The 27,814-nt window shown below is 36.0% G+C and overlaps 1 protein-coding gene across 2 annotated transcripts; it reads right to left on the reverse strand.

Moving 5' to 3' along the window:
* Window positions 1-5,568: 5,568 nt before the first annotated feature.
* LOC121419042 (estrogen-related receptor gamma-like) lies at window positions 5,569-27,105 on the reverse strand. Of its 2 annotated transcripts, none has more exons than XM_041613323.1 (9): window positions 27,082-27,105; window positions 20,277-20,420; window positions 18,329-18,590; window positions 12,270-12,386; window positions 10,746-10,853; window positions 8,763-8,933; window positions 8,160-8,287; window positions 7,288-7,435; window positions 5,569-6,664 (listed from the first exon to the last, which is right to left on the reverse strand). In XM_041613323.1, exons 2-9 carry the CDS (start codon window positions 20,346-20,348, stop codon window positions 6,417-6,419), a joined length of 1,254 nt encoding a protein of 417 aa, XP_041469257.1. In that variant the 5' UTR covers window positions 20,349-20,420; window positions 27,082-27,105; the 3' UTR covers window positions 5,569-6,416. The 2 variants fall into 2 exon arrangements, with proteins under 2 accessions (XP_041469257.1, XP_041469255.1); XM_041613321.1 differs by lacking the exon at window positions 27,082-27,105 and adding an exon at window positions 26,924-27,046.
* Between the last annotated feature and the right edge of the window lie 709 nt (window positions 27,106-27,814).

Genomic DNA, 27,814 nt, shown 5'->3' on the forward strand with positions numbered 1-27,814 from the left:
TTCATTAGGCTCAAGAAAGGAATACAGACAGGCACATTTTATCCTTATAACTGATCTAATATAGGAAGTACCAGTAAGCGATTCTGAAAGGCAAATAATCATTATTTGCTAAGTCAATCTGATTAGTCAATTTATATATGATTTCACTGAGACTACATTTGCTCGATGAGGCTGAAATCCAGGTTAAGGATTAGTTAAATTAGATATTTGGTAATAAATCTGAGCTCAGTTCACGCATGGAGGTAAATGGTTCTTACTATCTTATTGTTTATTATTTGGCATTCTTCTGAGACATAACAGTTTCTGATCTTTGCTGTATTAGCTATCATCCCAGACCAGCTTGGCTCGGGGAAGTCTCTCAAACTCACCGAGCTGGCTCCCAACATTACATTGTATTGTTTTTTAACATTACATTACAAAAAAATTATTGAAAATTAAATCTTCGAATCAACATATACAAAATATATAACCCTGTCCTTTCCATTTGGATATAAGATTTTTTCAAAAAGTAGGAGGGCGGGAAAATGTGGGGGGGGTAATACCATTACCTATAACATAGCAGGACATATGCTTTATTAAAGGCAAGTTATCTTCAGTTATCATGGGCAAAAGATTCTAATTTACTGACCCAAGAATTGTCAAAAATAATCTGTAAAAGTGATAACAGTGGAGCCAACTAGCTCTTTAAATTCTTCAGATGTCATGGAGAGCGGATTATAATTTGCTGACAACAAAATAGAGAAAAGAACTGGAAATGATAATAAATTTACATCGGTGAATTCATCTAACTTGCTGTCCATGTGATATATGTTCTTAACCTCGGCCATAGAGGAAGGGAAATATCTTTTCACCATATGAGGCAATATGCAGGTGCATACAGTGTATTACAGTAATGTAATGTAAATGTTATATACAGTGTGATTAGGGCTTTTGTGTTTTTTTGTCTTCGAGTACCCGTGGTAATTTTCGGGCAGGTACCCGAATATCATGTCACATGAAATACGACTGGTGGAAAAACCCCATAGGTGACGTCATCCAGCCACTGCACCGCAAGCCAATTTATGAATGAAAATATAGTAAGCATGCGTAGTACAAGCCTCCCGTGCCCCACCAGTATTCCATCAAAACAAGTCTGCAATACGCTGTCACCTCGTACCAAAATCGACCTAGAAATCCACTTTCCTATATTTCATGAATTATGAAAGGTATTTTCAGAGGATCTGTTTTCTCACCGATACCGCAAATGTAAGCAAATTTTTATTACTTCTTGCTTTTCCGTCAAAATCTTATGAAGTAGCGTCAATATTACATTGTGTTCGTGAGTTTGTAGAATCTATCGCTACGTGCACAAAGTCAATTGATTTTAGGGTTTTGGAGCGTCAAATGTGCCAACCAATCATGATCGTGTTACCATTTTTGGTTTATGATGAACTGAAAATGGTAACACAAACGTGATTGGCTGGTGCTTCTTATGCTCAAGCTGCGCTGTAAAAGAAACATTGCGACGATTGAATGATCTCTGTCACACCATCATCACTTGAAAAAGGATATTTTGAGGGTAATTGGTGAGATTCAAAATGAGACTTGTGTAGTCAAAATCAAATCAATTACATCTACGTTATACTGGTAAGCAATGTTCGGGTATCAATTTTTCTACCCGGGTACCTGAGGCTTCCGGGCGGGACCCGGGTCTTAATCCCAGCCCTAACTGTGTAATAGCATTTGTTTTGAATAAAACTTTTCTACCCTGGGTCATGGACTACATCTGTTACTGGATAAGCACCAGATTAGTATCAAACTCCCAATGAAAGCTGAATATAAAATTGCTTTTAAAGTTTGGGGAACCAAAAAAAATCCCTTTCGACAATAATCTATCAAAATTTGATAATTAATATTCCTCATTTATAAGGATGTAACAACACTTCACAGGCATTGGACAGGTATGTACTTAAATACATAGCTTAAACTGAGATACATGCACATGTTTAAAAATATAAATCTTAATTATTTACAAACCCATCAAATTCAAAAATTTCAAATGCAGACACTTTATTATATGTCATTACTGGAAGGTTTGAAAGTAAGTTTACCAAGCCTTGATAAAGGCAATGACATTATGAATAAGATGTGTATATAATGCGAGCAAGTTTTTTCCTGATTTAGTTGGAATCATTCAACATATGCACATGTCAATATGATTCAAATGTCATACAAGGCATTAAGTAATTTAATCACACCAAACTATGTGTGTGTATTATAACAAACAAATACCAACATAATTAAGCTGAACAGAAAGTTTGGCAGACACTGTCCATTACCAAATACAGGCTTTGTTACTCTTATGATACAATATTATTTCACTTCACCCTTTTCTTATACACATTTGGGTTCATTTGCCATTATTTTGTACAACCTGCCTATTGCTAAATTAGCTACATACTCCTTGAATGTCAGCACTTTCAGAAATTGACATAAGTATTTTCTCCCCCTTTTTTTGTTTAGTATATATAGTACACTTTAATCTATTTTTCTTTAGTGTGTGGTGTCCATTGATTAACAATGCTACAAAACAATCAATAGCCAAAGAAATTAAAAATATATGTTATTACACTAAAAACTACATGTAATGTCTTTATTTCTGTTATCTAACATCATCTTACTTCTAGAAATATTAACACTATTAATATAGTCTGGAAACTAGCTTTACCTGATAAAATAAACAAAAGCTTTCTTTCATTAAACAAAATATGAATTGCTTCATTCTATATTTTAATAATATTTTTAACCTGGTTCTGAATTGGCAAGATACATATCAACGTTTCAGATATTAATTCCAGACAAGGAGCAAAAAGAGAATACTTCCTAATTTTGATAATGGACCATTTCTTCTTATGATCTAAAATATAACCAGCTAATTAATTCAGGTATAAATCTGAACTACATACTAATTTTGAATCTCATGAAGTGCATCTCTCACGGCTATAGTACTGTCTGTGTTTATTATGTTTATTTCTTTTAATACATAACAAAATCCCTTATTCTTCTGTGCATATAACATTTTACCATATTCATAGCAACATTTTCAAATATACAAATATATGAACTCATGTTTTGATTAATGACATTATACAGTGCGTATCAAAAAAAAGTTTAAACTTAGAAAAAATCCTGTAAAATTATATATTTGTAACATCCTGACGATTTTTCCACATTTTAGCATTGGTACAGATCCATTTAAGCAAATGACGATATAACTGTCGAAAAATATTTCCGCTTGAGTGAGCACCACTTACTTTTGAAAAGTTGGTGAAAAATGATTTGCGCAGAACTTTGAAATAGTTATGCGAATAAAAGTAGACCTTAATCATGAAGAACACGTGGAAATTAGCAAGTAAAATTGATATGAAGATATCTTTTACCTTTTTAAACTTGTTTCCTTGCCCAAAACACTTCGAAGAGTGCATTGCGCCCCATCCCACTCCCCCACACACCGAGTCCATTGTGACGATATTTGCTTTACACTGAGCTGTGATTTACATGAAATGGCTTAGGCTTGATTTTCATTTTGTTAATCATTGCCAAGCTTGGGAAAAGTGTGGAGAAACAAGTATTAAATGAAAATGAAATGTAAACCAACTTTAAATGATAACAAGTGGAATGCCTCTGGCCGTCTCACCTGCATCACGCAGTTCAATATAGCAGCAGTGCTGACTTTGAATACTACTCTAACTCGCACAAGATGTTCAGTGATACATGGTTACTATTATGTCCACTTTTTATGAACTAGACCAATAAACTTACAGAGATATGATGGTTATTCAACAAAAAAACCCAACATGGCCAAAGTTCATTGACCTTACATGACCTTTGACCTTGATCATGTGACCTGAAACTCGAACAGGATGTTCAGTGATACTTGATTACTCTTATGTCCAAGTTTCATGAATCAGATCCATAAACTTTCAAAGTTATGATGGTAATTCAACAGATACACCCAATTCGGCCATAGTTCATTGACCTTTGACCTTGGTCATGTGACCTGAAATGCGCACAGGATGTTCAGTGATACTTGATTACTCTAATGTCCAAGTTTCATGAATCAGATCCATAAACTTTCAAAGTTATGATGGTAATTCAACAGATACCCCCAATTTGGCCAAAGTTCATTGACCCTAAATGACCTTTGACCTTAATCATGAGACCTGAAACTTGCACAAAATGTTCAGTGATGCTTGATTACTATTATGTCCAAGTTTCATGAATCAGATCCATAAACTTTTAAAGTTATGATGGGAATTCAACAGATACCCCCAATTCGGCCAAAGTTCATTGACCCTAAATGACCTTTGACCTTGGTCATGTGACATAAAACTCACGCAGGATGTTCAGTGATACTTGATTAACCTTATGTCCAAGTTTCATGAACTAGGTCCATATACTTTCTAATTTATGACGTCATTTCAAAAACTTAACCTCAGGTTAAGATTTTGATGTTGATTCCTCCAACATGGTCTAAGTTCATTGACCCTAAATGACCTTTGACCTTGGTCATGTGACATGAAACTCTAATAGGATGTTCAGTAATACTTGATTAACCTTATGGCCAAGTTCATGAACTAGGTCCATATACTTTCTAAGTTATGATGTCATTTCAAAAACTTAACCTCAGGTTAAGATTTGATGTTGACGCCGCCGCTGTCGGAAAAGCGGCGCCTATAGTCTCACTCTGCTATGCAGGTGAGACAAAAACTTAGTGAAAAATGCTGGAGATGTCTGAATCTTTTGTTCAGATTCAGTTATGTCCTCATATCCAGCTGGCACAAAAAGGGTAAAGGTTGTGCTTACTAAGTGTTGAAATTTCAAATTTGGGCGGCAAAATTGTTACAAAATGCTTGAATGTATCCGTTTTATTTCAATTGGCTAAAAGTGCTTGGGAAATTTATGATAAATGCTTCACAGGGTAAGTTTGATTTCGCCCTTTCCCCTTGACACAGCGTGAAAACAAGCATTTCTGCACAAACAGATTTCTGCGAGCTTTACAAAATGAACAGTGCTCACTCAAGTGTAACATTATATCAAAACTTTTACTTTCATTGGATAGATGAGCCCCAAACCCATAATTATATGTGAAAAAAATACCCACATGTATATTTTTTTTAATTCCCAGTGCTTTTTCAAAGTGTAAACTTTTTTTTGATACGCACTGTATTTTAGACAAATTAAAATATCTTTTATTCCACATAAACAGGGATCAATAATGCTCAAACAAAGGAAAATATCTACTCAGGACACCCTATTGCTTTAATTTACCCCTCCCCCACTAATGAACATGGGGGAAAAAAACCCTATGGCAGTAACATATCCTAGTGTTATAGTATAATTTGACTTATATTTCTACTCAAGTTCAATAATCAGCTATGAGTACAAGTAAATGTTAAAAATATGACATTCTTAAACTAGAACTCTTTGTTGCCTGATTCCTAATTCTGAAAACCATTCCCTTCACAAATGGTCATTAGTTCCCCCTCAACCATCACACACATTCACATACTGCATTTGCACTGATAACTATAATTCCGAATATACATTGTCATTTTTAAGATTAAAAGTAACACTAATAATACTACGAATAATAATAATTGTGATTCTTTGTCACCAACATGCAAAAGAAAATATATCTATTCTCTCAGACTTGCAAAGGGACCAGGACAGCTTGGCATCTCATATACACTGTGCATTGCAGTGATCCGGAGGGTAGCCATAAATGGTAGGCCAGGTCCTAAATTTGGCAAGAACCTGAAAAAGGCTGTCATTTAAACTGATCCCACTCATCACCATCCCATTAGTTGTAGTAATCTTTCAATGACAGACTATGCACAAATGGACTCCATTTGTAACTTTCTTTCAGGTAGCCTCACTTGGACATCACTCAACAAGACTCCTGCCACAGTTTCTGCTCTGCTGATGAATAACCTTGCGTTGTTTCTGTCCACCACCAAAGTGTCATCATTTATAGGACTCTGTAGTTTCATAGTGGACTACCATCTTGATAAGCAATCATATTGCCACTGCTCTACAAAAATCACACTCTTGTTCCTGAAGCTATGCCGAACTCAAACTGACTTTGCACATTGTTAGATTTGCTGCAAAAGCAATTCCATGCTGCTATCATGCAACAAAGTATAAAAATCGCTATCGAGAGTCCATTCGCCCATCATTATCTTTTCCAAAAGTGTGTTTGTTACCACTGCACTTGTTTAACAATGTTTGAATCACACAATAATGTCCTAGACACATTAGTTCCACTATGTGGCATGTCCACACTGCTACAGCTCTACAGAATGTGGGTCTGTGAGATTCTTTGGATCATACTTTTTGAGCTTGTTTTTTTTTTTTATTTAAATCCCCTTAGTCTTTTAATCACACTTTGATTCCAGCATCTCTCTGAAAAGCTGCTGGATGGGGATGCTCTTCTCCGCTGAATTACGCGAGACATGGTCCACCGATTCGGAGGAGAGCTGGCGAAGCGTCGGGAGGGTGGAGAGGAGATGACAGACCCTGCGGCTGTCTCCAGGGTAGTCCTTCATGATGTGATGATGCAAGGCATCATACAGATTGTTCTGAAGTTCCCCCAGATGGGTGTTCTCCTCCACTCTTGATAACTCTGCAAACAACAATCAAAAGTGATTCAGAAAAAGGGCTCCATCTGGATATACAGTCATCCCTTTGTATTAATCTCTCTGAAAGAAAACTTATCAATATCTGAGAGTTCATTCACAAATAATCAAGTGTGAATTAAAGTCACGCTTGGGGGACTCTGGCTTGTGCCATCAATGAATTACACATTACATGCCAAGCGCATGATAGTGTTTAAGTACGATTCAAGTCTCTCTGAACTCTTTGTTAAACAACCCAAGCAATTTTACGGACAGCTATCTTTCCTAATGCTCCAATGAGAAACAATATTGACCAGAAGATGGAATGTGTAGTGGTATCAGTGGTTCAACAGGCAAGACAGATAAACTGTCAAGTGCTACAACTGTTCCAGTAATTTTATGAGACTGCCTAAAGCCTAAAGCTGTCATGAATTTTTTTTTCTTCAAGTAAACTACCACCTCCAAAGAGGATTTAGAAGCAAAATAAAGAGATACCTAAAGTTGCTCTATATTGACAAAAGCTATCTACCATGTACAGTATTCTCTTAATGTTGTATCACAGAAAGTACATCAAATTGTCTCTCAAGCTCTTCCTACACTCAGACACTACAGATCAGTTAATTTCACTTACCAACATTACAAAGTATGATACATTTTAGCAGAGCATATTCTTCCTTGTCAATGCCAATGTCCCTGAGTTTTCTTGTTAGATGTAATGCCTTTGCCACTAATGAACCAAGACCACTTCTTGCTGCCTGCTCCTCATCCATACTCAGACCCTAGGCAACAAGACAAGTTACAATAGACACAATGTTTGACATGATGGTTCAGACTTTAACTAACATTGGAATCTAAAATACTTGATTTTGTATCAAGACAAAAGTCTGGGCATATATTCACTACTTAACGTATTTACTTTTCAATCGTCAAACTCTTTGCATAGACTAAAAGTAAGAAAGTAGCTGTGAAATCTTGCATGGGAAAGACCCCAGCAAACTTTTTTTCAGGGCATCTAAGTCCATTAACAAATGTCTGAGCAATTTTTTTACTGTGGCTTTCATCAGGATTCCTGGGTGAGTGGCCATTTTCTTTTGATCCTCAGGTTTCTAACTCAGAAAACTGATGGATGCAATTAAAAAATAATTATATTCAAGTAGCCATAGGAATGACAGCCATATGTTCCAAGGGATTTTGTATTAATGGTTGTTCTCTTACTTTATCAATTTAGTTTTGAAACTGCCCGATCAAGTGGGTACTTGTAGCTCCATTTAAGTGATACATACTCTACTTTCCTCTTCTCTTTGCTTTCGAGAGAACATAACATAAATCTGAAGGACAAAACCCCAACGCAATTCCAACATGGCAGCTCTGACAGGGCACAGCTCCTCTGAGGACAACTCTTTCTTGAGGAATCTTTCCGAAATGATAACTCCCCCACTTTCAAAGGGATTTGTCCTTGAACCAAGGAGATAATATACTAGTATGAGAGTGAATTGAGCAAACCTTTGTGAAAGCTATTCTGTCAGGGTCTGTGAGAGGTATTGATCTGAAGATGACCTGCCACAGAAGGATCTCCATCCAGCCATCTTGAAGAAGAATCCTTCTGTCCCCTAGGGAGAGTTCTGTGAAACCTGTGGCAAACACAATGAATACGTCACTGAAGAATTTCTTTCAACGGTAATGTATACACATAAGTCAGGGCAAACTCATTTCTTTTCAACTAAGGCTGATACACTTTCAGCTAACAATTAGTATGGAGTATGATAGGTTTTTCCATTCAACAGTTTTGGAAAACCTATAATAAATTTGCAAATTCTAGTCTATTGTCTGATATTGACAGCAACAATCACTCAGCTCAGCTATGGACAATATGACCTCTGACCTGTAGGGAATATTTTGTCAGAAATCTTGTTTGGGCCACTTATATGGGCTAAAATAAAAGTCTCATTTTCAAATTTTCTACCCCAAAAAAGCAGTACTAAAAATGCTGCTAGAGGAAATCTGTTTACAATTACATCGAAAAATATCAATAAGTTTTCCTCTCATTGTGGTTTGATTTGTTTTCCTTCATTAACTGCCCAGATATCTGTACATCGAAACACCCACCTGGTACTTGTTTGGCCCACTGGACCACATTGACCAGAGCCCTGTCCCCTAGGTCTGTGATGATCTTCATGGCCTGGAAGGCTGGATCCTTGTCTTTGAGGCTAGGGTCAATCGGTCCGAGGGTACTGACAGGTGGTTCTATCTTCAGAAGGTGCTTGGTCAGTTCAGCGGCTGAAGGAATTAATTTCATGATTAGTATTATTTCAATTCTATACTGACATTGAATGACAATTTTCTCAAATTTAATGGAAAGTTATAATTAACAATACAGGCATTTGCTTGGTTTATTTTCCCACAACAAGATTGCATGAAATATTTCATGACAAAGAAAGAATGATCATATACATGTAGTCTTTACTTTAAGTTTCTATTAACTATGTTACAATAATATTTTTTTTAAAAAAAAAAAAGATGTATGAGTGTGCAGGGGCTGCGGAATAGCGGAGGGAGGGGAGGGGGGCTGATGGGGCCTCAGCCCCCCACCACTTTTTCCCCATAAAATTTGCCATCTGATTGTGACTTTTTGCATGGTCAGTCCCTCCACTTTCTGCTCAGCCCCCCCCCCCCCTCTCAAAACAGTTCCGTTGCCCTGTGTGTACATGCAAGACTCTTTCTATTCATTGAATAATCTTTTAAGATTAAACCCACATGTACCAAACATATCTCTTCGTCGTACAAACAACTATCAACAGTTTCCAATAAGAACAACAAGATTTAAAAACAGTCCATTACCTTTTTTGGTAGACATACTCAACAAAAGATGAGTATGTAGACTAAGAAAGGCAATGCAAATGGTCATCCTCACCCCATTATAAAATTATTTTTGTCATTTAAATAAGTGTCAGTCTCCTCTCCTTCAAGTCTGCCATTATCATATTACATTCACTCGTTCATCATGTTCATTGTCTTTTATGCCTTATTTAAAATGTATTTACTTTTAAATGTGCAACCGTTTTTAATGCATTTTACTATGTATTTAATAATGTGCCAAAACCAACTTGTAAGCATGATCTTTCCAGCTTTTGCTGTTTTTTCATGTATGATTGTTAACATGTTTGATTATCAATAAAGACCATTTTTTAATTGAATTGAATTGAAATTGAATTGAACATGTGCACAAACATTACAATTCAGAGTGCATTCAATAAAAATCAAACTAACAATGCAGTTTTTCTTAAACTGAATAAAACAGACGTACATACCATTAATCTCTTCATTAAATGATTAATGCTGTATTTTTCTGATTATCGCAATCATTCTAATCTTTTCATTCCTATGAATCCCACCAATCTCTTTCCTAATCTAGTCATTCATCATTCTATCAAAGTATTCTCCATCTCTGCAATGTATTTCCGACTCCCCACTTCCTACTCAACCTTCCCTCATCGATTCCTTCTGCTCCTCTCTCTTCAACCATCTTTCCTCCATTCTCCATCCCTTCTTTCCCTTGAACCAACTCTTAAGGTAGCCTTGATGTCTAAATCAAATGGAAACTTATCTCTGGTTTTGTCTTGTTATTCAGCAATCAGTAAACCATTATGAAATCAATCTATTTAATCCTTTTTTACTTATCAGTTTCTTCTTATTATACAAATAAATGACCCGCATGCAGACACAAATCCATGATACACTATGACCTATGATACATCCTTTAAATCATATTCATATTTAAATACTATTTTTTATCTTTCTAATAAAGTCATTGGATATTTTTCAATCCCTCACCACCACCTCTATACCTCCTTCCATACCACCCACTTTTGAAGTGGGACTTAAAATGCTACTTATCACTAAACAGTCTTGTTATTTAGCAATGAGCTGGCAATTATGACATCACTCCGTTTCAATCACTCGTTTTCAGTTTCTTATCAGTTTCTTTTTATCATTACACAACAAAAAGATAACAAAAAAATCCAAGTTAGACTAAAGTCTACCTGATATGCAACCGGTAATCCTCTTTAAATGTTCAAGTTTGGACCTTACCTCTCTTATGTTTCGCTCTTCTCGCTGAAGAAGAAGGAGCAAAGTCCGTTTCTTCTGGTCTCCTTCTATACTTTTGCCTGCCTCCTCGTACTCTGTCAGGTCTAACTCCTATAAGAAACACATAAAATGGCGAAAAAACATAAATTCTAACCCAAAGTACAGAGTACTAGCCCTCACTTACATGTTTATAAAATGCTAGAAATTCAATCTTCCTTAGATACTTATGACAGACAAAATTCAACAAAAATAACTTTATATTATTTTATACTTGTAATTGCTTCTACTTCTCATTTCATTGCAAAATTATTTTGGGGTACTATCCACTGTCGGATAAAAAGTATGCGTACTTGGAGAAGCAAGTCAAAGAATGCGTACTATATACACAACTACTTTTGATTCTACATTAGCCATCTATTTTTAAAAATGTTCATAATTTTGGCAGTAATGAAATGGATTCTAACACAAGGGAATCAGTCAGATGCAGTTTCTTAAAATATTGATGGTCATACAACCAACATTCAATTCACAAAAACTGCTGATAGGACATCATAATTTGTAAAGTGAGGGAAAATCAAAAAGACATAAAAAATACAATAAGTAGGGTCTTCCACATATTGCAATAATCCTGAATATGAGTTTAGTTTTACATTTATGAACAAATTTGTAGTAAAATCCACAAATCATCTGTAATTTCAGATTTTCCAATTCCTGTGCATCCACAGTGATAATACATGAAATATTTATATGTTTCTAGACATTTGAAATTGACATATAACCATGTTGTCATATCAATACAAGGTAGGTATTAAATTGCATGGCTGATTTTTTCCCCCTGAAAATGTGAAATCAAAAATATATTTCTATCAAAGAACTAATTCCATGATTGTCACCTTTTAGAATACTAGCATGCAGAACAGAAGACATTCATGTAGCATTGTCCACTAATTATCTTTTAATCCTATTTCTAATCTATCTGGGTGGAACTTTATTCTCTCTAATTACTTTTTCTTCAATGCTCTAAATATGAAAGTGATTAATATGATTGCTTGCATCACAGCTATTGCACCAATGCTATCAGTGCTGTAAACAAATAGGTAGAGGTCATTGAACTTCCATTTCCTGCCATTGTTCTCACTGAAGATTCATTTTTTACAGAATCTTTATGCATAGTGTATGTGATAATGACTGTAAAAAAGCAAGAAATAAATTGAAATTGAACCCAGTAGGATATCTATTGGTTTATATTTCCATGAATATTGAGTCTATGATAATAATGGTCTCATAATCCAGATCTTACATGTTTGAATACAAAATGTTTTTCACAGCATCCATTTATCACATACATCAGTGTGGGTTAAACCATTGGAGACAAATAAATCCAACTTTCTGTTCTTAAAATGACCAAAAATATTGAGAAAATTCCCACCATAACTTTAACATTGGATTCATGAAGTGAAGTTTTCATCTAATTTGATGATTATGACTACCATCAGATCAATGATCGATCAATTAAACCAGACTCACCATCTATCATCATGCCCATATTGATGCACTTTTGAAAGCGACATGCCGGGCATGCTTTACGCCTCTTCTTATTCACCTCACATGCTCTTGTGGAATGGCACTGGTAATTCAGGTTACCTGATCAGAATGACAAAAAGATGATATTGAAATTGAAAATTAATAAATTAAAAGTAAATGAAACTACATGTAAGTCAATTTCTGAATGGGTAAGAAGCAGCAGTATCAGGACCCATCACACCTATATGCCCTGTCACTGATCATGATAGTCTCACACTTGCTCCTAAAAAAACGAATAAGAAATTTTCTAAATCTGATGGAAAATTTCAAGATATAGGCCTACATATACATATAGGCTACTGAAACCTTGCACTTCAATGAGAGCACATTTTAATGTTTTGCAAAATAGTATGAAAGGTGAATTGCTGGTCTTGATGATCCATAATTTACTGAAAATTAGCATAATAATGTATTACAGTACACTTTACACTTCAGCAAATATCCCTGTATTTATCATCCAACAACTGTTCAATGTGAATAATATTCATGAAGTCCATAAAACCAAAATTTAGTTAATGATTAACAATTCACAGCTGATGCAAATATCATTTTAATGCAACTTGATTATCGTACATGTAGATGCACATGTCCCTTGCAAAGTTGCACCCCAAAAGGAAAGAAATAAATCTCTTGGTTTACACATGGTGTTACCTCTGGTATAAAAATCAATCAAGACTGAAAACTAAATAATTAATAATAATAATAATATGTCCATTTATATAGCGCATATCATTACCCCGGCTGTAGCTGAGCCGCCATATTAATAGGCGCTAAAGCGTTCAAGGAAAAATTCTACCAGGTACCCATTCATCTCACCTGGGTCAAGTGCAGCACAATTTGGATAAATTTATTGCTGAAGGAAATTACGCTACATGCATGGCTCAGATTTGAACCTACAACCCTCTGTTTCAAAGTCCGGAGACTAATCCACTGGGCCACAACGCTACACAAATTGTGTTAATCTAACAATAATATTGTTGGTTATTAGCATCAATTTGTAAACTTATCTTGAGTAAACCTAGCAAGCAATAATATTGAGATAAAGGCCTTAAAATCATCATTAACAATTTAAAACCTTTATCTCAAAATCATTACTCACCACCTAGTTTACCAGAGTTTAATTTTGGTTTTAAGAAATTACACTACTGATCAACATTATCATTTTTTATTATAACAAACTTATTCAGTTATCAGTCTTGATTGATAAATACATCAATAAAATCAAGGAGTACTCAACATTCATGGAATGAGCACTATGAAATGATAACATATATGTATGGAGGAGTGTTCTCATCATGATTATTAACCTGTCAGAATGTAGATTTATATGCGAACTCTGAATGCATACATGTAGTCTCAATGATGGGAATTGGTCAATTATAATATGCAACATTTACTGTACATGTATATAGCCATCATGCAAAAGTTTGTTAACACTGCATATTATTCAGCATAGCAACACTGATCAGGCGCTCAAGCATTTAAGGAATTTCTTCCCACTTAACATCTTTCCAGTATGTTGTTAACATTTCAATATGTAAATCTCTCATACTGATAAACTTTTGATCTGCTTGCACAAACATTTTGATAAGGAGTGACCTTCTATCCAACCTGTGTGAATAAGCAATAAGAGCAATACTATGATTGAGAAAGCTTTTAGTTTTAGATGGTGTTTATTTACTTATTTATTATTTATTCGGCACTTTAAACATATTCAAGATTACAAAAGCAATATCAATCATTACATAAAATGACAGAAAAATCATACAGGTGCATGCAATATTTGATAGCAGTTTGCCCAGTGCATCAGTTGGTGGCCAGGGAAGAGGAGAGCAAACCTAATAATCACTGTGACTTGATGGTCCCTCCGCCTAGGCTAAGTTACATCATACTGTAATTCTAATGTTATAATGTTCCCAAACTTTCCACATAAACAAAAGCACCAATAGAATAACAACAGTCACTTGTCTAAAAAAAGAAAGAAAAAACCCTTTTCAGTAAATGAGATCTAATACCCTTTTTACACAGGATTTTCTTAACCCCGGACTATCGCTAACCCCGTTCTATCCTTAACCCCGTACTATTTTTTTTCCTTTTCACACATGCCAAATTGGTATTGCTAACCCCGGGTAAGGAATGCTTGCTTTTTACACACGAAACTCGCTAACCCCGGACTAGTGGTTTTTGTCGATCATTCGTAGTACAAGTACTTCACTCGTACACTTTTTACACACGCTAAAATTTCCTTAACCCCGTACTATAGGTGGGGCTAAATTGCTATTTAGCCCAACCCTATAGTACGGGGTTAAGCTTAGCCCACTTTCGTTTTACACTAGCGATCTTAACCCCGTACTATCGCTCTTAGCTAGTTATTGCTGGGATAACCCTGCTTTTTTGCAGGGCCAAATAATCCCGTACTATAGGTGGGGTTAGCCCACTTTGCAAAAATGCTGTGTAAAAAGAAAGTGGGCTAAGCTTAACCCCGTACTATAGGTGGGGCTAAATGGCAATTTAGCCCCACCTATAGTACGGGGTTAAGGAAATTTTAGCGTGTGTAAAAAGGGTATAAGAGATACCAAAGGTCCCTCCACCCTCCGATTGTTGCAACAACAATCTTGATGATATAATCATATGTACATGTTCATTTGAATTACATGTAGAGTACTTTCACATCATGATGCAAAAGAGCTAATCCCAAATTGTTTTCGGTGGCAGATAGTAATTCTGCCCTTTCTGATAAGGGGGTGTGACAGAACTTTCAAAGCCCCTGTGCGCATAGCTTTCATTTGAAAGTTATCCACACAATAGTAATATGACGCTGATGTACAATTCACACAGGGATTTTGCAGCATAAATGGCTACCGCTTTTATCAAAATCTGAAAGGTAGTCCGAATTACATCATACTGTAAATCTAATGTTTTCAAAAGCACCAATAGAATAACAGTCACTTGTCTAAAAAAATTATTAAAAAACTCTTGATAACTTATTTTCAGTAAGTAAGATCAAAGAGATACAAAAGTTCACAATCAATAATATACAAAGCAAGGAAGTGGCAAATCATAAGCAGATTACATCAACTATTGTGTTGACTGTATACTCAATTTTGATTAGCAGTTTTGTAATTTGGTTGTATACAAAATTTGAAACAGTTCGATATGGATTCCAACCCAAGTGGATAGTTGTTAGAAAAGAAAAGAATAAATCAAAACCTTTTGAGGGAACTTATCAAAGCTATCATGTTTTAAAATGTAAAGTGGAATTGGTATTGGCATTTAGTATGAAAGATAGCTGCTTTTAATGTAAAGCCATTGAACATTTGCTATCATTCCATTTTAATAGTATGCATTTCTTTTTTACATACTAGATGATTATTCAACATTGACCCTATTCAAGGTCAGAGGATGTTATTCATAAGACAATACCTTGGTGAAAAAAAATATGGTTGTTGTGATTGAGCTCAGTATAGCTCTCTTTATATTCTGATGACAGCCTGTGGTTTGAGAAGCAAATTGTTAGGGTCAACTGCTCGGGGGTGACGGACAGAGAGGGGAAGGGAACACTCACAAAGTCTCATACTTTTTTCTTTCACAAGGTAATCTAGGCCAAAATATTATGATTTGAATACTAGTAAAATAAAAAGAAGCAAATTTAAGTAAATATAATCATTGAAAATTTAATCAAAATCATTGCTTAGAAAACAAAAACTTTGCATTATTATTTCAGTGACACAGGTGTATGCATGTCATCATGCATGCAATGATCAAGGTGTTGATGCCTTGTCCCCACTTTCCTTTTTCTTGATATTTCCAACATGATAATGAAGCCTTCAAAAATGTCATATTTGATTATTGTATCATTGTAAAGTAATCTTCCTTGTAATACTTTGCAAGATGATGACGATCTTCAACATTAGGGCCTACATTAGACTTAAATCCCATTATCAGATTCTTGGAATAGAAATTGGGACTAAATGAAAAAAAATAAGGAAAAAGAGGGGACATTCCATGATCACCTTGCTCATTGTATATTCACGATGACATACTTACATGTAGAACTCTGTCAGCCAAATTAATGAACAACTTCTAAATATTCAATTTTGATGAAATTCTCAGTATGTTCCTTCTTCAAATTTACTATTAAACAATTTAATACGCAAATTACATTATTTTTAGCATGGAGACGATGGAGTAGCCAAAATAAGTTGGGCAAGCTGTTCAATCCACTGAATTCTCTCATGATGATTTTCCACCTGTTCTAATCCCACAAAAGTATTCACCTACATGTATATCGTATTGATGGTCTTACACATTAACTTAGTGGGATATACTTTTTATTTTGTGGAGGGCTATTCTTTCTTCCACAGTGAGGCGATAGCAGAATTACGGCCACTTTTTTTTTAATTTTAAAGGTTACTTTTTAGGGGTAACAAGCAATTATGCAGTAAAAGCAAATGTCATCATTCTGCCATACTTAAATATTTTTTATTTTCCATCTTGAACATTGTGACAAATCTTGGGGTGAATCTAAAAGAATGGTTGCCCCTCTAGCATGCATTTTAGGGGGATTTTGACTGTCATCAGGGTGAAATTGCCCTCGTGTACATGTATTTCCCCACGCTGGTATGTAACCCAATTAAGTCTGATAACTTATTTGATACAGTCTCTAGATAAGAATTTGCCAACTTTGTATATTACAGGGAGCACCGAGGTAGAGTTCGCTCGGTGTGAAAGGGGTATAAATCTTTCCAAACACCCCCTCAACAGAGCACTTGAAGAATTTACAGAAGGCAGATCTAAGGTACCGACTGGATCCACTCTCTTATCAATCAGTCTACACATTGACTTAAAAATATTCTGGAGGACCTACCTGCACATTTATGGCATTTGAAATACTGGGTATTATAACTTAAGGAACATTCAACAGTGGAAATACCTACTCAAAGAAAAAGCGGGAATATTGAATATAGGGTTGAGTCCAAACGTTTAAACACAGTTCAAACTATCGTTCAGGGCATAGACGTTTTCCTATTTTGTCAACCGTTTGAACAGAAGTAATAAAAAATTAAAAAATTCCCCAAAAGTTGAGGATTTTTATTTCCAAGTCAAGAAAATGAGCCCAAATGCATAAATAAGTTCAATATAAACTATTCAATTTGACTTTTACTTGGCTTATCCACTGTAAATGTAAGTTCAGTTCTATAATTAAGATGCTTGTAATTTGTTTTGACCAAATTTGGAATTGTTTTTTTTATGGTCCCACAAGTAGACATTCATGTTAAGTGATCAGAGTCAAGAAAGAAGGAAATATTTTTTCATTTTCTATATAGTTTCCAACTAAAACAAATCTAATTTCAGCCAAATATGGAAAACTGAAATTGATGGCCATTTTATGAATGTAGAGATATGAAATGTGACATTACAGCAACTTTTGGGGAAGATTTTCCTTTTTTTACCCCGGCCAGTTAACCCTAACCGCCCATTCATTAATAGCATTTTTCAAAATAAACAAAATGACTCGGGCCTAACTGAATATCATTAGAAGCGTACTGATGAGGGTATGAACATAAATATGGAAGATTTGTTTGAACATGGTATAGCAATTGGATATTTCAAATCATGGATACGAGTATCAAAAATTGATAAATATCATGGATTCATGAATATTCTAAAATATCATAAATTCATGAATACTAATGTATTTCATGCTGTTGAATTTGTGGATAACTCTCTCTTTATTATTCAACAAGATTCATCTAGGACAGATACCACTATTTACAAACCACAGAAAATTATTTGATTTTTTTTATTGACCAACTCCATTTTATCTATTTATTAATTTTTTTTTTTTGGGGGGGGGGGATATTCAACTGCATGTACTGAAAAAAATATAGAGAAAAATGCATGGAAAAGAGTGATTTTAATGTTAATGATAATCCATCCTCAAATATTTTTCAATATTGCACAATGTTTAATGAAATATTTGACACAAACATGGTACACACCTTGAATTGTTCTCTTGAAGAAGGCTTTACAAGCCTCACAGGATGCTATGCCATAGTGATACCCAGATGCCAGGTCTGAACATACAGCACATAGCCTAGGGTTAGCACTTTGGTCCCCATCCCCCTTGGCAGCCTCGTCAAGGAGGGTGTTCTGGATGCCGTTGATGAGGGCGCCATTTGACTCGGGAGAGCAGACGCTGTCGCTGCTGCAACCGGGGCTCCCATCGTACTCGGCCTTCACCATAGCTGCATTGACAGGAGGCTGCAATGTAAAGTAAATTGATTTATTTCTATTTGCTCCTTGAAAGCCACTATATTATTTTTTAAATTCATGAGATAATACTATTTCAAATCAAACAACTTAAAAATTATGAAAAGACCAAATCATTTATCACTGTTTTGATCTACAATTTCCCCATTTTTTAATTTTTGAAATTTTTTGTATTATTGTATTTCTTTTTCAAGTACAAGTTCAATGCTTTTTTTTACATCCTATATAGAAAATGTACATTTTGATAAACATTCCGATCTTTGCCTGGGTGGTTCATTGCTGTCAGAGATAAAAAGGCAACTTCAAATTACTGGGAAAAATGCATCAGAGATGAAAGGACTTTCATAATACCTGCGAATATAATTTGAATTAAAAACAGTAAGACAATACTGTCCACCATTTCCTCTCTGACACTGTATGGTAAAAGTACCACTTTCCTATGCATTGCCATTTTCATTCATCTCATTGGTGCAACGGCTTCACCAAAACAACAAGTGGAATGCCTCTGGCCGTCTCACCTGCATCACGCGGTTCAATATAGCAGCAGTGCTGACTTTGAATACTACTCTAACTTGCACAAGATGTTCAGTGATACATGGTTACTCTTATGTACACTTTTTATGAACTAGACCAATAAACTTACAGAGATATGATGGTTATTCACCAAAAAACCCCAACATGGCCAAAGTTCATTGACCTTACATGACCTTTGACCATGATCATGTGACCTAAAACTCAAACAGGATATTCAGTGATACTTGATTACTCTTATGTACAAGTTTCATGAATCAGATCCATAAACTTTCAAAGTTATGATGGTAATTCAACAGATACACCCAATTCGGCCAAAGTTCATTGACCTTTGACCTTGGTCATGTGACCTGAAACGTGCACAGGATGTTCAGTGATACTTGATTACTCTAATGTCCAAGTTTAATGAACTAGCCCAATAAACTTCCAAAGTTATGATGGTAATTCAACAGATACCCCCGATTCGGCCAAAGTTCATTGACCCTAATGACCTTTGACCTTAATCATGAGACCTGAAACTTGCACAAAATTTTCAGTGATGCTTGATTACTATTATGTCCAAGTTTCATGAATCAGATCCATAAACTTTCAAAGTTATGATGGGAATTCAACAGATATCCCCAATTCGGCCAAAGTTCATTGACCCTAAATGACCTTTGACCTTGGTCATGTGACGTGAAACTCATGCAGGATGTTCAGTGATACTTGATTAACCTTATGTCCAAGTTTCATGAACTAGGTCCATATATTTTCTAAGTTATGATGACATTTCAAAAACTTAACCACAGGTTAAGATTTCGATGTTGATTCCTCCAACATGGTCTAAGTTCATTGACCCTAAATGACCTTTGACCTTGGTCATGTGACATGAAACTCTAATAGGATGTTCAGTAATACTTGATTAACCTTATGGCCAAGTTTCATGAACTAGGTCTATATACTTTCTAAGTTATGATGTCATTTCAAAAACTTAACCTCAGGTTAAGATTTGATGTTGACGCCGCCGCCGCCACCGTCGCCGCCGCCGTCGGAAAAGCGGCGCCTATAGTCTCACTTTGCTTCGCAGGTGAGACAAAAATGGGGCTTGACAGAATCAATGGATTTCAAATGGATTCGACTGAGGCTTACAGTGTGTAGCACACTTACGGAATATCCCGATAGCTGGGCATAGTTTGGCGTTGACGGTGCGGATGAGTCACCTTCGTCTGAAGAAGCCATGGCTACATCGTTCCATTCGGAACATCACAATAAAGAAAGGTTGCAGAGGGTGAGAATGTTTTCTTCATCAATCTGAAAAATACAAAATGACATAATGGTTAGATTTAACGATATAAGAGTATAAACATTTCCATTTTGCACTGCATGTATACTGTAGAAATTCAAGTAAACGAGAGCTCAACAAAACTGTTATTATATTAAATTACTAAATTTGGGGAATAAACAATTTTTTTTCATCCCTTCTTTTACAAATGATTAATAATACTTGTACAAGTATATTGATCAGTTAATTTGTCTAAATATCTGAAGAAAAAAAAAATAATACAATTACCAGATTTTTAGGCAAGCAGAAAAAATGAACATCGCTTCATGAGTGATGAAATAACCTTACATCGCTTTCATATCTATTTGTATTGTGTACCAATTTATATATATGTAACAGTGATCAGATTTTTAACACATTATTACTGTACCCAAGATGCCATTGAAATGTTAAAGTGAAGTATCTTCACATTTATGCATGTGCATATTGATAATAGAAATACATGTAAATCATCCTGCGGGATATTGTAACAAAACAATTCATAGCAAATTGATGTCAGCTTTTCTGTGAGCATTGATTAAACCAATTCCGAAGTATAGACCTACTTCTTGTTGCAGGGATCAAAGGGCATATCGGAATAGATTGGATTGAATACAAAGAACAACCAAGGCCAGATCATGGGAGTAATTACACACAGATTACATGCATTGATAATTCCAATCAGTGTTACCATGAAAAAATAGATGAGAGAGAGAGGTGAAAGAAGGGGGGGTAAGGGAGAGTTAAGGGGACAGGGTGAGAAGACAGGGTGAAGGGAGAGGAAAGAGGAGGGGAGAGGAAAGAGGAGGGGAGAGGAAAGGGAAGGGGGAGAAGGAGAGGGAATGAGATGGAGAGGATAAAAAGGAGCCTGAAAAAAGAAAGTCATATAGAGGAAAGAAGAATAGGGAAATAGAAAGGTGGAAAGAAAAAAAAAGGAGATTCAATACAAAAATACTAAAACGGTTCTCGTACATAATCAAAGTTCTACATTTGAGTGTCAACTATCATAGAGGTTATAAAGGTGCAGTGTACATGTGTATCAGATTACAATGAAAACAGGCAAATAACAATGTAGGTGAAAGAGATAGCACACAACAAAGTCCAACACACACTATAGAAATCAGTTTCATGTTTGTAATCATTTTTAAAAGAGAAAGAAAAACAGGAAAAAAGAGGAAAAAAGACAAAGGAGAAACAGGATAGATATTTTAAAGGTACAATGGTATAAACAGGTACATGAATCCAGGGAAACAAATACACAGGGGCTTGGATGATTACCCCCCAAAATGCTCAAAAGAGCCCTGGAATATCCCCATTTGTTGCATTTTTAAAGTTTATCCTATGTTGCAGATTCAGGTAGTCATGTACATGTAAGTTGTGAAAAGTAGCCCCTAATATGAAAATTAAGAATTGATTTTTGCTAGCAAAAATCTCCTTAATTTTCTTGGGTATAAACAGACTATGCATGAAACCACTGTTTCACTGTCATGAACTGAAACTCCCAATCTAAGGAGAGGGGACATGGATCAGTTGAAAAATGGATTGAACCAATGTCAAAAACGACAAGGAAAATTGATAAGTGACGTTTCTGCAGATCAGCAGCCACATTTCCAGTCAGAATACCCCCATTTGTAGAAAAATTTCACATCATTCAAAAGAACATACAATTCCCAGAATTTCACAGAAAATGAAATTTTTAAGGCCTAACAATTTTGACTTTTTAATATGAAAAGTGCAGTGATAATCATGAATAAAAGCTCATATCCCATAGAAAACCATTCACCATTAGAAAGTCTGATGAGTGCTGACCCAACCTAATTTGCTAAATTTTGCATACATGTGTTTGTGCATTTCTAAAATTCTAAAATTCACACTCTTAAAAAGAGATTATTGTAATGTTTTGTATGTGTCAACGAAGAACCTGGAATCTAATGTTAAAACATTGAATACAGAGCTCTAAAGATAAAACAAAACTAGTGAATCTAAACTACATGATATGAAGCAGCACGATGAGTATGGGAAGGTCTTTCCAGACAGTATGTGAACATGACACTGATGTGATGTGGTTATCCTGTGGAGGTATTCATTCTGGCAAATATTTTGTTACTCTTCCATGTCATAGGTTCATTTTCATACTATCCTACTCAATCTTAGAAATTTGCCAACAGTAGCAGGAATATCAATGTGGAACAGGGGCTTTGATAACTGGTTTTATGACCTTTTCTGACAATGCAAACATTAGCAACATTGTCACCCATTGGTTGCGTTCAGGACCCCATAAACACGAAGGTTGGCGATTAATCGCTAATTTGAAAGAATAATTCTGATTGGTTCTCTGTCAGTCTACTGAGCAAAATGCACATGCAACGATGATTGTGATAGGCCATTTTATTTAGCGACTAATCAATTAACCAATTGTGAAAGCCCCTCAAGGAATTAGTCTTGTCAACCACCACTTGCAAATTTCACCTGTGTATAACAGGCAGATCTCAAAACAATCAGTACACTCTTTGATGAAGCTACAGCTACACATAGAAGACATCATGGTAAAACCCCAGATTGGAATCCCAGGTAAACGTCTGAAGCATGATATTTGTGTCCAATATTACAGGTATTTTCATTGAATATTTTCCCATTTGATAGTGTGCCATATATGCACCTTTATTAAAGTGAAAATAAGTCCGCTGAAGAACAGATTCTTTTGACATCGCACACTTCACTTCAGCAAATAGTTATATCATTTAAAGATATCACCCATGTCAATCAAAAAATTGTTTTTCTTTTTTCTCATTGCACAGATTCACATTTCAGTTAGTCAAATACTGTTAGTGTTATCTGAAGACATCAAAGTCTCCATTCAAATTCCAGAGCTCCAGGTAATGCTGTAACCGATTTTTATTCCAATTCCCGATCCGATTTTCCCCTTTTTTCTACATTTTTCCGAACTCCGATTTTTGACCAGTGGGGAAAAAATCGGATCGGAAAAACCAAAACATAACAAGACAAAAAAAAAACACGTGGCGACATGTTTGCCGTCAAAATGCGCTGGTGATTTGTTTTGATCTCAGACAAAAGCGGTGGAAGGAAAAGAAGATAAAGGGGAAGAAAATTAAGATTTGTTTTTATCTCCGATATTAGCGGAAAGGCAAGTGGAGAAGAAGATTATGATTTGTTTTGATCTCCGACATAATCGGGGAAGAACAAAACGATGATGATGATAACTGGTGATAATTTGTTTTGATCTCCGACAAAAATAGAGGAAGAAAAAACAACGAAAAGACGATATGTTTTGATCTTAAGCGGAGGCAAATAAGATTTAGTTGAACATGCTGACATGCGCGGTAATATTTACGACTATCTGACTCTACGTCCTCTAAGAGTTTACGATTACCTCCGCTATCACTACGATGTTGTAGAGGTGAATATCATGGTAAACAACTCTGGATAATAATGCGTCTTTTTCGGGAGGTCAGGCGACCTTTAAGAGTTTACGATTACCTCCGCCATCACTACGATGTTGTAGAGAAGGTGAATATCATGGTAAACAACTCTGGACAATAATGCGTCTTTTTCGGGAGGTCATGCGACCTTTAAGAGTTTACAATTACCTCCACCATCACTACGATGTGGTAGAGAAGGTGAATATCATGGTAAACAACTCTGGACAATAATGCGTCTTTTTCGGGAGGTCATGCGACCTTTATGAGATTACGATTACCTCCGCCATCACTACGATGTTGTAGAGAAGGTGAATATCATGGTAAACAACTCTGGATAATAATGCGTCTTTTTCGGGAGGTCATGCGACCTTTAAGAGTTTACGATTACCTCCGCCATCACTACGATGTTGTAGAGAAGGTGAATATCATGGTAAACAACTCTGGACAATAATGCGTCTTTTTCGGGAGGTCATGCGACCTTTATGAGATTACGATTACCTCCGCCATCACTACGATGTTGTAGAGAAGGTGAATATCATGGTAAACAACTCTGGATAATAATGCGTCCTTTTCGGGAGGTCATGCGACCTTTAAGAGTTTACGATTACCTCCGCCATCACTACGATGTTGTAGAGAAGGTGACTATCATGGTTAACAACTCTGGACAATAATGCGTCTTTTTCGGGAGGTCATGCGACCTTTATGAGATTACGATTACCTCCGCTATCACTACGATGTTGTAGAGAAGGTGAATATCATGGTAAACAACTCTGGACAATAATGCGTCTTTTTCGGGAGGTCATGCGACCTTTATGAGATTACGATTACCTCCGCCATCACTACGATGTTGTAGAGAAGGTGAATATCATGAATAACCACTCTGGATAATAATGCGTCTTTTTCGGGAGGTCATGCGACCTTTAAGTGTTTACGATTACCTCCGCCATCACTACGATGTTGTAGAGAAGGTGAATATCACGGTAAACAACTCTGGATAATAATGCGTCTTTTTCGGGAGGTCATGCGACCTTTATGAGATTACGATTACCTCCGCCATCACTACGATGTTGTAGAGAAGGTGAATATCATGGATAACCACTCTGGATAATAATGCGTCTTTTTCGGGAGGTCATGCGACCTTTAAGAGTTTACGATTACCTCCGCCATCACTACGATGTTGTAGAGAAGGTGAATATCACGGTAAACAACTCTGGATAATAATGCGTCTTTTTCGGGAGGTCATGCGACCTTTATGAGATTACGATTACCTCCGCCATCACTACGATGTTGTAGAGAAGGTGAATATCATGAATAACCACTCTGGATAATAATGCGTCTTTTTCGGGAGGTCATGCGACCTTTAAGTGTTTACGATTACCTCCGCCATCACTACGATGTTGTAGAGAAGGTGAATATCACGGTAAACAACTCTGGATAATAATGCGTCTTTTTCGGGAGGTCATGCGACCTTTATGAGATTACGATTACCTCCGCCATCACTACGATGTTGTAGAGAAGGTGAATATCACGGTAAACAACTCTGGATAATAATGCGTCTTTTTCGGGAGGTCATGCGACCTTTATGAGATTACGATTACCTCCGCCATCACTACGATGTTGTAGAGAAGGTGAATATCATGGTAAACAACTCTGGACAATAATGCGTCTTTTTCGGGAGGTCATGCGACCTTTAAGAGTTTACGATTACCTCCGCCATCACTACGATGTTGTAGAGAAGGTGAATATCATGGTTAACAACTCTGGATAATAATGCGTCTTTTTCGGGAGGTCATGCGACCTTTAAGTGTTTACGATTACCTCCGCCATCACTACGATGTTGTAGAGAAGGTGAATATCATGGTAAACAACTCTGGATAATAATGCGTCCTTTTCGGGAGGTCATGCGACCTCTAAGAGTTTACCATCACCTCCGCCATCACTACGATGTTGTAGAGAAGGTGAATATCATGGTAAACTACTTTGGATAATAATGCGTCTTTTTCGGGAGGTCATGCGACCTCTAAGAGTTTACGATTACCTCCGCCATCACTACGATATTGTAGAGAAGGTGAATATCATCGTAAACAACTTTGGATAATAGTGCGTCTTTTTCGGTAAGTTATGCGGCCTCTAAAAATTCACGACGGACTCCGCCATCACCACGATGTTGTAGAGAAGAGGCCTATCGTTGATCGGCGGTAGTGTCGCGTGCTGGAACGTCATTATCTTATTTTCCTTCCTCCGATTATGTCGGAGATCAAAACAACTCATCATCTTCTTCCTCCGCTTTTGTTGGAGATCAAAACAAATTCTGCCATCAGTGTAGCGTGCCGCATTTGTCCACGCGCCGGCCACATACAAATTTTAATGTATTTGTTTGTTTTTGAATATCTTCCGATCCGATATCCGAACCGATTCCGATTTTAGGAGCAAAACTTCCGAACCGAACTCCGATCCCGTAATTGCTCTAACTTACAACATTAGCTCCAGGTTCACTTTCAAAAAGGTAAACACACATATACATGTATGTATCCATGCATATCAATAAAGGGACAAGGTGCTGGTGGTTTGACCCTCTACAGTACTTTGTCACACAGAATTTCTGAATATTCTAGATTGTGCTTTAAGAATACATCATCAGGAACAGAGTCTTGTAACCCTTTTATTTCATCAGAATTTCTTATAAATTAACATAATAAGAAGCATGCCAAATCCTACTAACTATCATATATTTGGTAGATATAGCAGCACCCTACAAATTATTTCAATATTATTCCACACTATTTACACACTGTCCAACAATGAATTATCAAATATACACTGTAGAGACAATTTTCAATAAAATATTGCAGATATATTTCATGGGCCCAAATACTTAAATATACATTTGGTACAATCAATGTAAAATAAGAAGCAAGTCTCAGTGCAAGAAAAAATCCCAACTGATGATTAAATGCATTGTAAAATGTACTATGAACTTAAGCCAGGTATTCTAATTGTAAAATACAGCATGACTGCTTACGAACAAATAAATCAATATTTTCACAACCTACCCTGGAGCTGAAATAGCTCGATCTGAATAAAAACATGTAAAACAGTTAAGTGGTCGGACTCGTGTTGAAGCATGCCAGCTAGTACCATAAGTTGGAGCAATCAAAATGCAACTTCTGTACAGAAGCAAGCAGAGTACATGTATATTGAATAGGCCTACCTCTTTCGTTTTCTCTGTGTTCACTAAGCACATATAATCCTTGTGTGTACATACATGAATCCACATGCCCTGTGGAACCTGTATGCTTTATCTACCATTTGATGGCCTGGAGATTTGCCAAAAAAGTAAATGTTGACATTTACTCAGAAATTGAATTAAAAGAGACCAAATGATCAAGTGTTTTGAAGGTCAACATTAAATTCATCCACAGAAACCTATCAGATTGGAATATTATTATTTGTGTGCTGTTCATCAAGTGTGAACTGCTATTTCCAGTATTTTTCAAATCGTAATAACAGACATTTCCATAGCCCTATACCTGTAGATATATTAAAAATTTTCTGCCCAGCACAAACCAGCAAATTAAATTAATTAATTGGTAGCACTAAAGTCTGAACTGCTTACAAACAAGTTCCTAGCAAGTTCAATTGATCACTTATTGAGCAAGCACAAAACTGAGCTTCTCATCACATGCTAACCTGATGTCAGATGTATTTTACCACATCTAGCATTGCTTGTTTTCAATGGGCATTGCTGTTTTATCCCATCTTGGTATAATTGTTTAGTATGCTAATTCCATTTTTATACATATACAGCGAGAAAATATTTAATCAATCATTAGATTTATGATATCTCTTATTTCCGTGTAAGCCAGTTGAATACTACTTAACTCATTGACAGAAGTCCTTTAATCAGTTTTACCAACCTCATCAACATATTTTTCATTTTCCCC

Source organism: Lytechinus variegatus, chromosome 7 (genome assembly GCF_018143015.1).
Source record: "Lytechinus variegatus isolate NC3 chromosome 7, Lvar_3.0, whole genome shotgun sequence".
Lineage (NCBI taxonomy): Eukaryota > Metazoa > Echinodermata > Echinoidea > Temnopleuroida > Toxopneustidae > Lytechinus > Lytechinus variegatus.